General features: G+C 36.0%; 2 protein-coding genes across 3 annotated transcripts in view; one reads left to right on the top strand and one right to left on the bottom strand.

Annotated features, from left to right (window-relative positions):
* Positions 1–5,838, top strand: part of LOC136852942 (EF-hand and coiled-coil domain-containing protein 1-like) — an 11,393-nt gene extending 5,555 nt beyond the window's left edge. The window contains 1 exon segment of the mRNA XM_067127948.1: positions 2,853–5,838. Coding sequence (XP_066984049.1) covers positions 2,853–3,676 — 824 coding nt within the window. The 3' untranslated portion in view covers positions 3,677–5,838.
* The window catches only part of LOC136852936 (protein O-linked-mannose beta-1,2-N-acetylglucosaminyltransferase 1-like), an 11,522-nt gene continuing 4,736 nt past the window's right edge, over positions 5,830–12,615 (bottom strand). The window contains exons 5-15 of one of the 2 annotated variants that reach the window (XM_067127920.1): positions 12,312–12,439; positions 11,924–11,994; positions 11,313–11,468; positions 10,883–10,993; positions 10,427–10,622; positions 9,574–9,767; positions 8,802–8,910; positions 8,162–8,236; positions 7,705–7,934; positions 7,374–7,484; positions 5,830–6,526 (exon numbers count right to left, since the gene is read on the bottom strand). In XM_067127920.1, the coding sequence (XP_066984021.1) occupies positions 6,445–6,526; positions 7,374–7,484; positions 7,705–7,934; positions 8,162–8,236; positions 8,802–8,910; positions 9,574–9,767; positions 10,427–10,622; positions 10,883–10,993; positions 11,313–11,468; positions 11,924–11,994; positions 12,312–12,439 (1,463 nt within the window). In that variant the 3' untranslated portion in view covers positions 5,830–6,444. The remainder of the gene's footprint in view (positions 6,527–7,373; positions 7,485–7,704; positions 7,935–8,161; positions 8,237–8,801; positions 8,911–9,573; positions 9,768–10,426; positions 10,623–10,882; positions 10,994–11,312; positions 11,469–11,923; positions 11,995–12,311; positions 12,440–12,615) is intronic. The other variant, XM_067127919.1, reaches the window with a different exon arrangement.

Here is a 12,615-nt window from a genome sequence, read left to right as displayed (position 1 = left end):
TTCTTATGTATATAAACTGAATTGGGAGCAAAATTATTTGATTAAATAAATATAATGTAAAGAAATGAGCTATGACTCAATGGAAAACCCATCATAAAATTTTAATGTTCAAAATGAAACATAACTGTCTTGTGCACTTAAGAGCTCACTGGTCCTTTGCTTTGGGCTATAAACTTACTTATGGCCTCCTACATGAACTTTCTTTCTGGTGAAGTGCTTCCTCTATAAATATTCTGGCTGCCACCAGTGAAATACATCACTTGCGTGTGGGTGTCATCCTTACCACTAACGAACATGGGCCAATTACTGTACTGAAAATGAAGGCCACGGAAAACCATATTTTACACAGAAGCCTTGTAACAAGGACTCCATCCTTACACAGACCTTATCAAAGCTAACTTGTAAATGAGGGACCGTACTCAAAATCCCTGCACTCTAACCTGAATTTTGGCCATTTTTTCATCTTTTCCTTAAAAAAGGAACCTAAAATGACAGGAGCAGGTAACCATATCCTTTACCTAACCCAAGAACGAAAGGATAAACAGAAAGAATGGAAGGATAAGTCATAATGGGACATAACGCCAAAGAAAGTGGCCAACTTGCCTTGTTAAAGTGAAGATTCATATTATGGGGCATCAAAACACATTATGGGAGAGAATTCCATAGCATAGCAGACACATGAAAGAAGTGGTCATAGAACCAAGTCTTTATTCTGTAAACACAAATCACAATACATGTCCTTATCCTGAAAGATATTGACCCCTTTGCTTGTGGGTAGACGTCACTCAACATTACTTTACTTATTATCTTAGTTTTTACTCATTTATTTATTTACTTATTGTTACCTGTTATTAACTGTATGAACAATGTTAAGTTTTACTGTTATTTGTTAGTTACACGTACAGATATATATAATCAAATTCAAAATTAACATACTAGGCTAAATCAGATATGCTGAACTCTTAAAACAGAGACTACAAAATTATTCACAATAGGCCTACTATTGACAGACTAAGTATTTCCTCCTACAAAAGAAATTTTATGAATGGAGAAAAGTGACTGGCACCAAAGTTAAAGAATGAAAAGTGCCCTAAAATGGTGAAAGCAATGTATTTTGGACTGAATAGTGGCACCATATAGAGAGACCTGGGCCTAGGTCTATTCAATCGTGATAAATCCAAATGGGAAAAATCTTCATTATTCATAAGACGCACCTAGCAAAGACCGCCTGCCATAGGCCTACATATGACAGCCTAGTTATTGGGTATGAATACTATAGGTTAATCTAGGCAGGTTTCACAATGAGATAACAGGCCTCTAAAGTAAATTTAACCACCTTTGCTTTACGCTATTTCATCAGTAGGCCTACCCTAGTCCTTAGTTTACAATAATGGGCAAAAGGTGATCTTATAGGTATCCATTCACAATTCCCATAACCTAACGTGACCTACGGTCTATAAGAAAAATGGACTAACATGGACTTATAGGCATAATTAGGCTCGATAATTACGGCTAGGATAATGTGACTTAATATACAGATAGGCAATAGGTCAGTAATCCTTTTCATACTTACCACCATCAATAAAATCTTCAAAACGTCGCTGAAGTTTGACGAAAAATATTATTTATTTAGGGTTAAAGATTTAAAAATGTCCGGCTCTGGAAGGAAGTAAGTCAGGTTTAGACACATTTTATACCAAATCCGGGCCTTCATTTGGCCTTGGCTTTGTAGATTTAAAGTCTAAATAACTTTTTTTTTCTTGCCAAATAACTTCACGCAACTTTAAACGCGTAATGAAGCAATAAAAACACACAAAAAGTTCGACACTGGGGCACGATCACCATGCAACAACGGCCATGTTTTTATTAACAATTTCGCCGGAACCGTTCAATGTCGTAAAAAAATTACGCTTAAAAAATTGTACGTAGATGAATAATCCATCTTACATAACTTGCCGTTTATGTGTCTAAAATTATACATTAATTAATATCATAAGCCTTAATTAAACCCTCTGCCAGCACAGAATGGTCAAATATTTATTCTAAATGTAAAATAAATTTATTTGACTAAAAGTAATATAAGGAACACATCCACAGCAGCAGAGTGTAAACAAAAGTACGAGGTGCCACTTTGCTTCTTCTTGAAAAATTCTAAAATAGCCAGGAAGTGGAATTCACTATTTGGATTAAATGGTGATTTATGTCATTTAAAGCAGATTAAAATGTTTTTAATATCAGCACTCAAAAGTACTTTTGTCATCTTAATACCTGTAATTAATTCTTATTTTCCTCATTATTCATATTAAAGAAAACCAGCAAATTAAGTTAAAAGGCAGTTTCATTCTGCAAATATTCACTTGCTCTAGACATCTGACATTTAAACTGAATACCCATCTCTGATCATTGTATGAATCAGTTGCATATGTTCAATGATTACCATACAGTAAGTATATTCCATTGCTAAATATTTTATTTACGAGAGCGGATTTCTCACTCTGGTTTTCATGATTCATGCATCCATAAAGCAATCTCTCAATATACATTTAATATGCATAAAGCAATTGTTTCAAAGGCATGCGTTCAAATTTTGTCATAACTGATATTAGATAATTAGCTGATCAAATAACTTTATCTTACATCTAAATAATCTTTCAGCCACCGTTAATGCTATTTTATTTTATCAGTCCTAAAAATATTTATTTCGCTGTTTCATTCTTATAGGCTATTTTCTGCTTTTTCAGACAAACTAACATTTTATTTATATACTTTCTAAACAATCTACATATTGCTTTCTACCATTATAAAATACAATTTAATGAGCCGGAAATATTTACAATTAACCTTTCTTTCAGATCTGCAGTTTGAGGCCCACCTACGACATGTTACTTTAACAGAGGAAGACACATGGAGGGCAAAAGTGGCAGAACTAAACAGGCTTTTAGAAGAACGAACTTCCCGAGTGAAACAACTAGAGGAACAGCTTGCAGAGCAGCAGAAGCTACATGAAGATGAACATGAGCAGAACAGGTGGCGTGAACTACAACTCCAGCAGCAACTGGAAGCAGGAGAGAGAAGGGTTTCTGACTTGAAGGGAGAAGTTGCTCGTCTTCGGGCCCAAGTGAAGGATCTTAGGGTATACAGCACGGCTCTTCGAACTGTTAGAAGTCGGGCCCCCTCTAATCGGGCTTCGAACAATCGCTCTAGCACTGCGGTGACAACAACTACAACTGGTGCTCGACCTCCTTCCAGAAATTCTCGTTCGTCTGTGGGATCTCTGGACTCGCTGGAATCCTCAGGGCCAAAGAGCCTTGGATCAGAAGATGGAGAAGCAGGGTCATGGCGAGGTGCCAGACTCGGTGGAGGAGCGAGTACCATCCCATCACGACTACAAAGGTCACTTGGAGGAGGAGGTGGAGCTAGGGGTATCAAAGGTCCTCAGAGTCCAACTCGAAGGAGTTCAACCTTCTCCTTACCTCCAACACAGGCCTCACCTCCCTCATCAATGCCCCCTTTGGCATCCCTGCAGCCACAGCGGCCATCCTCGAGTGTCACTCTCCCTCCAATTAGTATGACTCAGAGTGTTGCTCGACACGTCAGGAAGCAGCTACGTCTTGGGTCGGCTCCCGCTTTAGATATTGACAGAAGTGAAAATAAAACATCCCGTGACCCAGCGTGACCCTGCCCAGCCTCGGCACCGGTGCGATTAATGCAGAGGGCTTCTTCCCAGAGTTCCCTGCCCCAAGCAACAGAGCCCGGGGTCGAGGCAGAACTAGCAGAAGCAACAGCACCAAAGAGAACTCGTCCAACCAGTCTTCGCAGTTGTAGAGTATCTTGGGGACAGTCAAGGGACCAGTTGTATTAGTCCTAACTACAGTGAAACCAAGGACCAAATAATTCTGTAAAGTAGTAGTACAGCAACGCTGTAAATACTGTACTGTTAGAGCCAAGAATTAGGTTTCCCTTAACATTGTGTTCATATAGTCGTCACAGAAGAAATAGACAGAAACTAGCCAACGTAAAATATCAGAACCAAATTGGACTTGAAGATTTTCTCCAAATTTCAATGTGGCCTTGTGCAAGCTGTGATAAAACAAAATGAGGACCCTCCAAAATACAAATCCACAAAGTTGAGATCAGTGTCAAAATTCTTGAGGAATTTTTCAAGTACAGTATAAACATGAAAATGAACTACTCTACAACATTAAGGAACAATGTTGTTTGCTGAAAGTGGTGATATATACTGTGACAGTGGCATTTATATATCAATGTGAGGTCTTCGTGCATGACAGTGGAATATGTATAAACGATAAGTATTTACATAATCTCCATTTTCTGGGAAGTAAAACAGTCACGGAACAGATTATAACATCTGTGTTGATTTTGCAAGAGTATTAAATTGTTCAGTAATGTGTAATTACCCAATTACCTGGCCAAATAGAATAAGAATGGAATGCTTCAAGATAGTTTTGTGCATATAAGTAATTCCTATTAGTGTGTGAGTGTGTATTGGCCAGCATTCGAATGATTAACTTTGTGGCTAAACACAAGTGTCAAACGTATCCAAAAACAAAAGAAGTGATTCCTAGTACATGTGTCTGCCAACATTCAAATGAATTACTATGGGACTGCAGTAATTAGAAAAGTGTCCATTAGATATATAGAGGAGAACTAAATGTTTGATCTAGTTGAGTAAGTCTCGAAGAAAGGGAGATTACTGTGGCTAAGTGAAAACACACAGATTAAATATAAGTCTCTTGTTGGTTTGCCACACCTACTGAGAAAAATTCGGTAAATGTCACTTATTTACATTGTTTACAAAAACAACAATAAGTCATAACAATTACTATATGTATAAAATCTTCATATGCTTTCCTGTGTCAAACTATAAGCATGAATTATATTGTAAATTAAAAAAAACCATTGTAAGTCTACAAGAGATATAGATTTACCTTTTGTATAAAAAAAAATACCATTTATTGATATACATATATATACCATATATATCATGGTAATGTTTTATATTTGTGTATACCAAACTTATGAAAAATTATAGTTTAATGCAATATGTTATCTCAACAAAAAACCTGTGTCTTGTATACATACACACATGTATGACAAAAGGTTGATGTCTTTCTGATGAATGACGTGGGGGTTTGGCCTGTGACCTGAAAGTGGTGTGTATTCATCTAATACATAAAAAAAGTCATTTTGTACCCTAGTTTAGGGCACCCAGACACTGGTCACTTTTTGAACTCTTGTGGTTAACACACTTTCTTAGCCAAAACAAGATTACTTGGACTTAAAAGCATACACAAATTTGCAAAACAGCAGACTTCGCTAAAGTACAGACATTCTTTGAGAACATTTGCAAATGGTTTTTAAACCATATAGCATACAAACATTGGTTGAGTAATTTGTACGGTACAGTATTTTATCAATGTTCTGACTAATATCAATTTTGCTTTTACACACATGTAAAAATGCACATTGCAGTGCATTTTCAGTCACCTGCATTTTGATTTTATGTGAAACATCATAACATCCCACATAATCCATTAAAAACTACAGTAAATTCATTTTGGCTGTAACCATGTCCAATAGTCCATTACATGAAAATTCAATTTTGGCTGTAACCACGTCGAACAGTCCACTGAAAGTAAATTCAGTTTTGGCTAGGAAAGTATGATGGCTAAAAGACCCTCAGAAATGACACACCTCTGGTGCCCCCAAGATTTCTCCTAAAGTCACGTGACCTAGTCGGGCAGTAGTCATGTATAGCCGGTTTGTATATTACATTTTTATTCATTTGGTGGGTTCAAATAAAAGTGATTTTGTTGACAAGATCATTTTGTTTTACCTTGAGAGACAAACTTGCTTGTGTGATAAAAAAAAATGTGCTGTTTAAATCAAGTGATGACAATTCTAACGTATTTTTTTATTGGCTGCAACTTACAAAGCTACCTGAACCTACTGGTTTCCAAATAGTAGTTCTGAAAAACAGTACAGTAATATTGTGACTAAAAGTACAACATTTAGGGAAGAAATTTCTTATCTGATGTTTTTCATAAGTAAGTTTAACCTAAAAATGTTACAGCATGCCAAACTTAGCAATCACATTTTACTGATACCTAAGCTACAAGTTAAAAATACAGTACAGTACTGTACTCTACATCTTCTTCCTGTACTACTGCACTAAAGATTTTTTCATTTCCCACTCTAGATACAGGTACAGTATTATTCATTTGTATTCAGAATCTAGACACAGTACTCCACATATGTATTAAAAATTCAAGTACAATAGCACTGTACATTTGTATTAAAAATCCAATTATATTTCATCTGTACTGAATATCTATTAACTCAATACCTGTACTCACAGTCTATATACTGTACATATGTATTAAAACATGTTTATAAACCCTTACAAAAACAAAGCAGGTCTTATCAATGTCCATGACGTCTATGCATGTGATGGAGATTCTTCATTGAATATTCATCTTCAGCAGATGATGTAGGGACTCTAAGCCTGGATGAAATATAAAAAAAATTCAAATTTACACAAGCTACTATTTATAAGAACATTTTTTAAAGCCAATAAGTCTTCACATAGTCAGTAAATGTAGCTATTCTCAAAATAATTTTATCAGAACAGTATTCCCAAAGTCAGTAGTAAAAAAAAACAGTTATTAACATCTTTGGTTTCTGTCAAATTACAGGCAAAGTCTTAAAGGTGTAGAATAAACTGCTTTCAAGTTGTTGAGTTCTTCATCCCTTAAGGGATGGCTTTGTTACCTCCTACTTCCCTGGACTTGGGCTAGATAAGGTCAGTAGATTTGCTTTCTGAAGAAATCTAGCACAGAAAAATAGTGATTGTAAGAATGGGGAGCCTTGCATTTCTTTTGAATGTATAGTGTTTGTTCTTAACGCCTACACAAATGGTACACTGTGAGAAGTTAACGAGCAATAGTAAACTACAGAGGATACAGATATCATTACACACCATTTAGAGACTACAAATTCAGGGAGTCACCATAATATTACTTTGCCTTCTGTTTTGGGTATTAATAAATTAATGTCTTGTTTCCATAAACAACAAAAGCTGGATAAGATATGGGAGTGAAATGTAATACCTAATACAACCATAATTATTTACTTCATGCAATACATCCATTCTGTACTTTGTAGTTACTCTAAAGGAATCATATGTACCATGAAAAATACTGGTGGTAGCAAACCTAAAAAAATATTTTGCTCAGTGTAGAAATAACTGAACTCTAATTTCCTGGCTTCTGAAATACTGTTTGCAGTGAATGATTTCATTTTAACTGTCATATACTCATAACACACACTTCAGTTATAATTTGGAAACTTACCGTGATATCCTACGGGTGCTGGACATCTTTCTTCCCCGAACAACTTTCTCCGCCTCAAAAAGAAGCATCTCGTCTGGAATCACCCAGTCGCTGGTCCCGGCTGAATATTTACTGTTTGACGACAACAAGTTTTTAAAATCATATGCTAAAAATAGCAACTAAGAGAACATTGTAAATTCAAATTTTAATCTGGTAAATTGACCCACATTTAGGATGAGCTACTTAAAACCTGTACTGCAATCAATATATATATATATATATATATACTGTACTGAGAAAATAATATAAAATATAAAGTTAATGGCAAAGTAATGAATCATAGATACAGTACCAATACTTAGAAAGGGGACATCCAACAAGATAAAGAATCTTGGCATCTGTCATGTTTCTTCCTCTTCTTGCCACATTTGACAATGACTGCACATCTTCTATGAGACTCTGGTTAGCAATGTATTCAGATACAAGTCTGAACTCTGGATGCCTCCTGGTATGAGGCCGGATTCTCAGTCGCATGACTCCTTCGTAAAGTTCTTTTACTTCTTGGTCATCTGTTCCTATACACTAGTGTCAAAGGAAGATATGCATTAATATAACAAATACAGAGGTGTGAAGGGTGGTGCTGATTATCTAGAAATCTCTGACTTACTGTATACTGGACTGAAAACTACAGTATATGCAAGAATAATCATGATGTTTTCTCTTTCTAAAATTCATATTAGTTTCTTGGTTCTGTTTAAGTCAAGTTTACGTCGAAATTTTCTTTCGGTGAACGCTACAATTTCACTAACCGTCTGCATGAAATAGAAGCTGTTGTAGCCATCAGATCTACTCGCCACACCGAGGTATAACACAAAAGGGCCACTCTAGGAAAAGGGGAAATTTAAAAAACACATGACTATTTAAGTGAGCAATTAAATAATAATGTCAAGGTTCTTATATACTGTATAAACTTTTCTGTCCTTATAAATATAAGAAATAAGGCAATTATCAATTTAACTTTTCTGTCCTTATAAGTATAAGAAATAAGGCAATTACCAATTTAAGACAATTCCACTTTGTTGTTTAAGCAAAAAAATTAAAGTTATAAAAGTTTTACGAATAATTCATTTAAGCTTTCATTTGGGGAGTACAAGGTTCTAACATTTAGTATAGAATCCTTACAAGAGGTTTGTTTGAAGTTCAATGTTCTGGGTTACATCACTGGATACTGGCTTATATAAAAACTAACATCCTACAATTAAAAAAGATCACAATGCTGTACTACATATACCTCAGTCTACAGAAAACTCAGGTTCCAGAATGCCAAAAGATGTGAGAAGAGGAACATACAACACTATACATGTATTCAATGTGACACAAGGATACAAAAAATACTGTGATACAGTACCATTACATATTCTATAGCTAGTGTATGCCATCAAATCATACCTCTTCCTCAGGAAGGATGAAGGTGTAGCAGGGGTGGTCTACCAGTCGAATCTTCTTTGCATTTTTAATCTCATTCTCAAACCACTCAGCATATGCTGTTGATTCCAACCTGCAAATTTCCACTAAAAGTGAATCTTGAATAACACTACAGACTTTACTAATATTTGCTATTTATTTGAAGAGATTACATTACAAAACAGTGTACACATCTTGTGAGTGCATACCTATGGTAACATCAAACCTCAATGAGCACATATGTTGATTGACCAAAAGTAGTTAGTTTTGGATCTTACAGGTTAAGAGGAGACATAACTCTCCTGAAATAAGAAACCCCTTCCCCAAAACAGTTACAGTAATACCATCCCTAAATTGTAATCATTCACTGCTAGTCATGGGATTCGCCTTAGGTAAACTTTCTTAAAAAAACAAAGCAGCTTTTTCTATAATTCTGCTAACAGAGAAACAGTAAAAACTGTACCATTCTTAGTGAGGTAATCAAGAATCAACAGAAATATTATCAATATACTAAAACCCATGTCAGGGAGTTTTTGACAACTTAAACAGTTGGCCATTGTGCTGTTACTGGATTCTGTCTTACAAGGCTAAATCACCAAGCTGGTAAAAACTCCTTTGTAAAATACTCAAAAAATACCTCTTGAAAAGTGGTGAGATAAATCCACATATGTTAGAACGCACTGTCTGAAAAACTAAAAGGATATTTCATGACACTACTTCATCTCATACCCTTACTTTTGCCTTAAAAACAACACACCTTTCCACATGACGTACAACTGTGGCAGGATCGTGCGTCATGATCCTAGAGTTGAAGTACATCTGTTGCTCCCAACCTGTGACATGAATGCCAGCTGCCCCTCCGTGACCTGTTCTGGAGACCTCAGGCACAACTGCTTGCTGGTTCCTCCTAATGCCTTCTAGGTAGAGCCACCAGTCCCAGTCTTGGCCACTCTGTTAATAAGAGCTGATCCATTAATTTCAGAGTACGGTACTGTACTGTACATGTTCTGAGATGAGTGCTGCAATAAAAACCAATAACGAAGGGAAACTTTAAAATGGTGCCTGTACACAATCTTATTACAAGAGCATAGGTGCTTAAACAAGAACAACTGTACTTTTAACACAGTTTCCCACTTAGAAATTCAAAAGTATAAGCTGTATACCTTCAGTCAGAACAGCAAAATCAAAGCATAATCCTGTACTGTGAAACCTGTTACTGAAAATTCAAACAAACCAACAACACTAACTGTATAGTATATCTATTTTCCAAGCAGCACAGGTTGAGATAACATCTTTGGAACTGAAAAGCCAAGATAATGTACCACATTAATAAAAACTAAATCAATCAATAAACCAGATACCTTACCAATTCATTATTTCTAAAAAAAATTCAACAAACTTTGCCCAGGAGCCACCTATATATAGGAAAGGCATAACAATTAACCAAGTAACAATCATAACTACGACTTACCTTCCTACTCTTTATACACAAAAGACCAGTAAAGCACTTTTGATACTACCACCAAGATGACATGTTAACTAAAACCAATCAACCATTCAATCAGATACCTATATCTAATAAATGTCTCAGTAATTCACAACAGACATACCCCAGGAGCTACCCACAGAGGCAGGGCATACTCGACCCATCGGCGACAGGTCATCCAGCCATACTGGGGGTACATATCAGCACGCATCACCGCAGATGGGTCACTGGCAGTGCTTGGGTATGAATTCTGACCGAAGGCATTCACTAAGTAGAGTGTAGGGTCATCGGTAAGGGCGGGGGCTGTCTGGTGGAAGAAACTGCATAAGAAATATTACTGAATTCTTTTTGTGTAGACTGTAAATGTATAAATATTGTTAAATTATATTTGTACATAAATTTATAGCTTCCTTGTGACAAAATGTGTGATAATTCAATTGGAATAAGCATACAAAGATGCAAGTTCGCAAAGCAAGATGCCACAGCACATGAACAAATACAAGCCATAAAAATGACGTCGTTATGTTCCAAAGAGAAAAAATCCTCAGTAAAATAGTTTGAAGCTCTTGATGACTCATACCTCAGGAGATCAGGAGCCAGTATGAGGTCATCCTCCAAAAGAATGGCTTTGTCCACGTGAGGCCATCGGCTGAAAGCGCTATACAGGGCGAACGCGATGTTCGTGTTTGTCCTGTCAAGATGTAAATAGTAAATCATCACTGTACTGATTTTTAATGTGGTAGCCCATGGAAAGGGTAACTATAGGCCTATACTGAGTCCTAACCAATATGGAAAACAATAAAGAAATAGGTCCGGAACAATGGATAAAAAGGTCTTGATTAACACATAAAACAGTGGATTTGCCTCTGGAAAGAGTGAAGATTGTATCATAAAACAAAAACGAAGAAAGAAACCAATTGGTTGGAAGTTTAAAAAAAGCCACCAAATAACCCTCAAATTATTTCCAATTCCTTATTCAAATCTAAGCACATCTAACTTACACATCTCACCTGGTATTTTCACCAGGCTCACCCTGGGGTGTGTGGATGACAGTTTCCAGTTCAAACAGACTTGCCAGGTGTAAGGTTTCCTCGTCACCTCCGTCGACAACCACCAACACCTCAGTTTCCGCAGATCCCCAAACTGCTTTGAGGTTCTTCAGTATCCTGGGAAATATAACAGAAATCAAAGCAAACCATTTCAAGCATTAGTCCTTCTAATGTTTCTTTGTTTGCTGTAAGTGAGTCTTAGAGTCATCAAAATTACCTAAGCAAGTTGTTTTTTCACCAGCTTCTGAAACTTAGGCAGTCCTAAGTTATCTTTCTCAATGTATAATTTTTTCTATAATATATCATCATTAATAATAGTGCATACTTAAAATATAATTCTCATAGAGAAAATTAAATTCTTCTGTCTAAACAAGACCATACAGTCACCTATTCTATAAAAAAAACTACTTAAGGAATCACAATAAACCTTTGAAAACATCACTGTAATTACCACAGAAAGTGAGACAAAAAATTAAAATTACCTAAAAAGAATTTGTAGTTACCAGACAAAATTACACAATGACCTAAGCAAAGAATACTTCAACCAACATATAAATTTACATGATAAATACCTGTACAGATAGAAAGGCTTGTTCGCAGTCACTATAACAACTGGAATGTCTTCTGTCATGGGTATGGAAGGCTGGAAGTTGGAAAACAAATTTTTCATGAAATTTGAAAAAGGCCTAAAATGGCTTTCCTGACCTGAATATGCAATTAATATTTATAATTGTTGCATTATTCCAAATAATCTTTCAATGGATATAGAATTAAACAGCATTAAATGGAGAGAGAGAGAGAGAGAGAGAGAGAGAGAGAGAGAGAGAGAGAGAGAGAGAGAGAGAGAGAGAGAGAGAGTTTCCCACTTAAATCACTAAAGTAGGCCTACTGTACACTCATCATGCACTGTAGTGCAGTTTAGAGAGAGAGAGAGAGAGAGAGAGAGAGAGTGTTACTAACTGGTGGTATCTGTTCGTGAGGAACATAGGGTCTGTCACATCGACAAAGGTCTCCATAGCCCTCGTATTTATCACAGAAATGCAGCTGTAGTGTTCCCAGCTCAGTAAAGGTGTTTTTGCATCCTCTCCCTGCACCAAAATATAATAAACAGAGGCATGGAATAGTAAATAAATGAATAAATAGTCATTGTATCAAAATTAAACAAAAAAAAGGTGACCTAATATATAAACAAATGATAAGGTTGTAAATGATAATTAGTTTTGTTGGATACTAAAAGAATGGCTAAGGTTGTCATAAAAGTGAG

Source organism: Macrobrachium rosenbergii, chromosome 26 (genome assembly GCF_040412425.1).
Source record: "Macrobrachium rosenbergii isolate ZJJX-2024 chromosome 26, ASM4041242v1, whole genome shotgun sequence".
In the NCBI taxonomy this organism is placed as follows: domain Eukaryota; kingdom Metazoa; phylum Arthropoda; class Malacostraca; order Decapoda; family Palaemonidae; genus Macrobrachium; species Macrobrachium rosenbergii.
The sequence above is the reverse complement of the archived record's forward strand: the minus strand, read 5'-3'. Positions and strand labels throughout refer to the sequence as shown.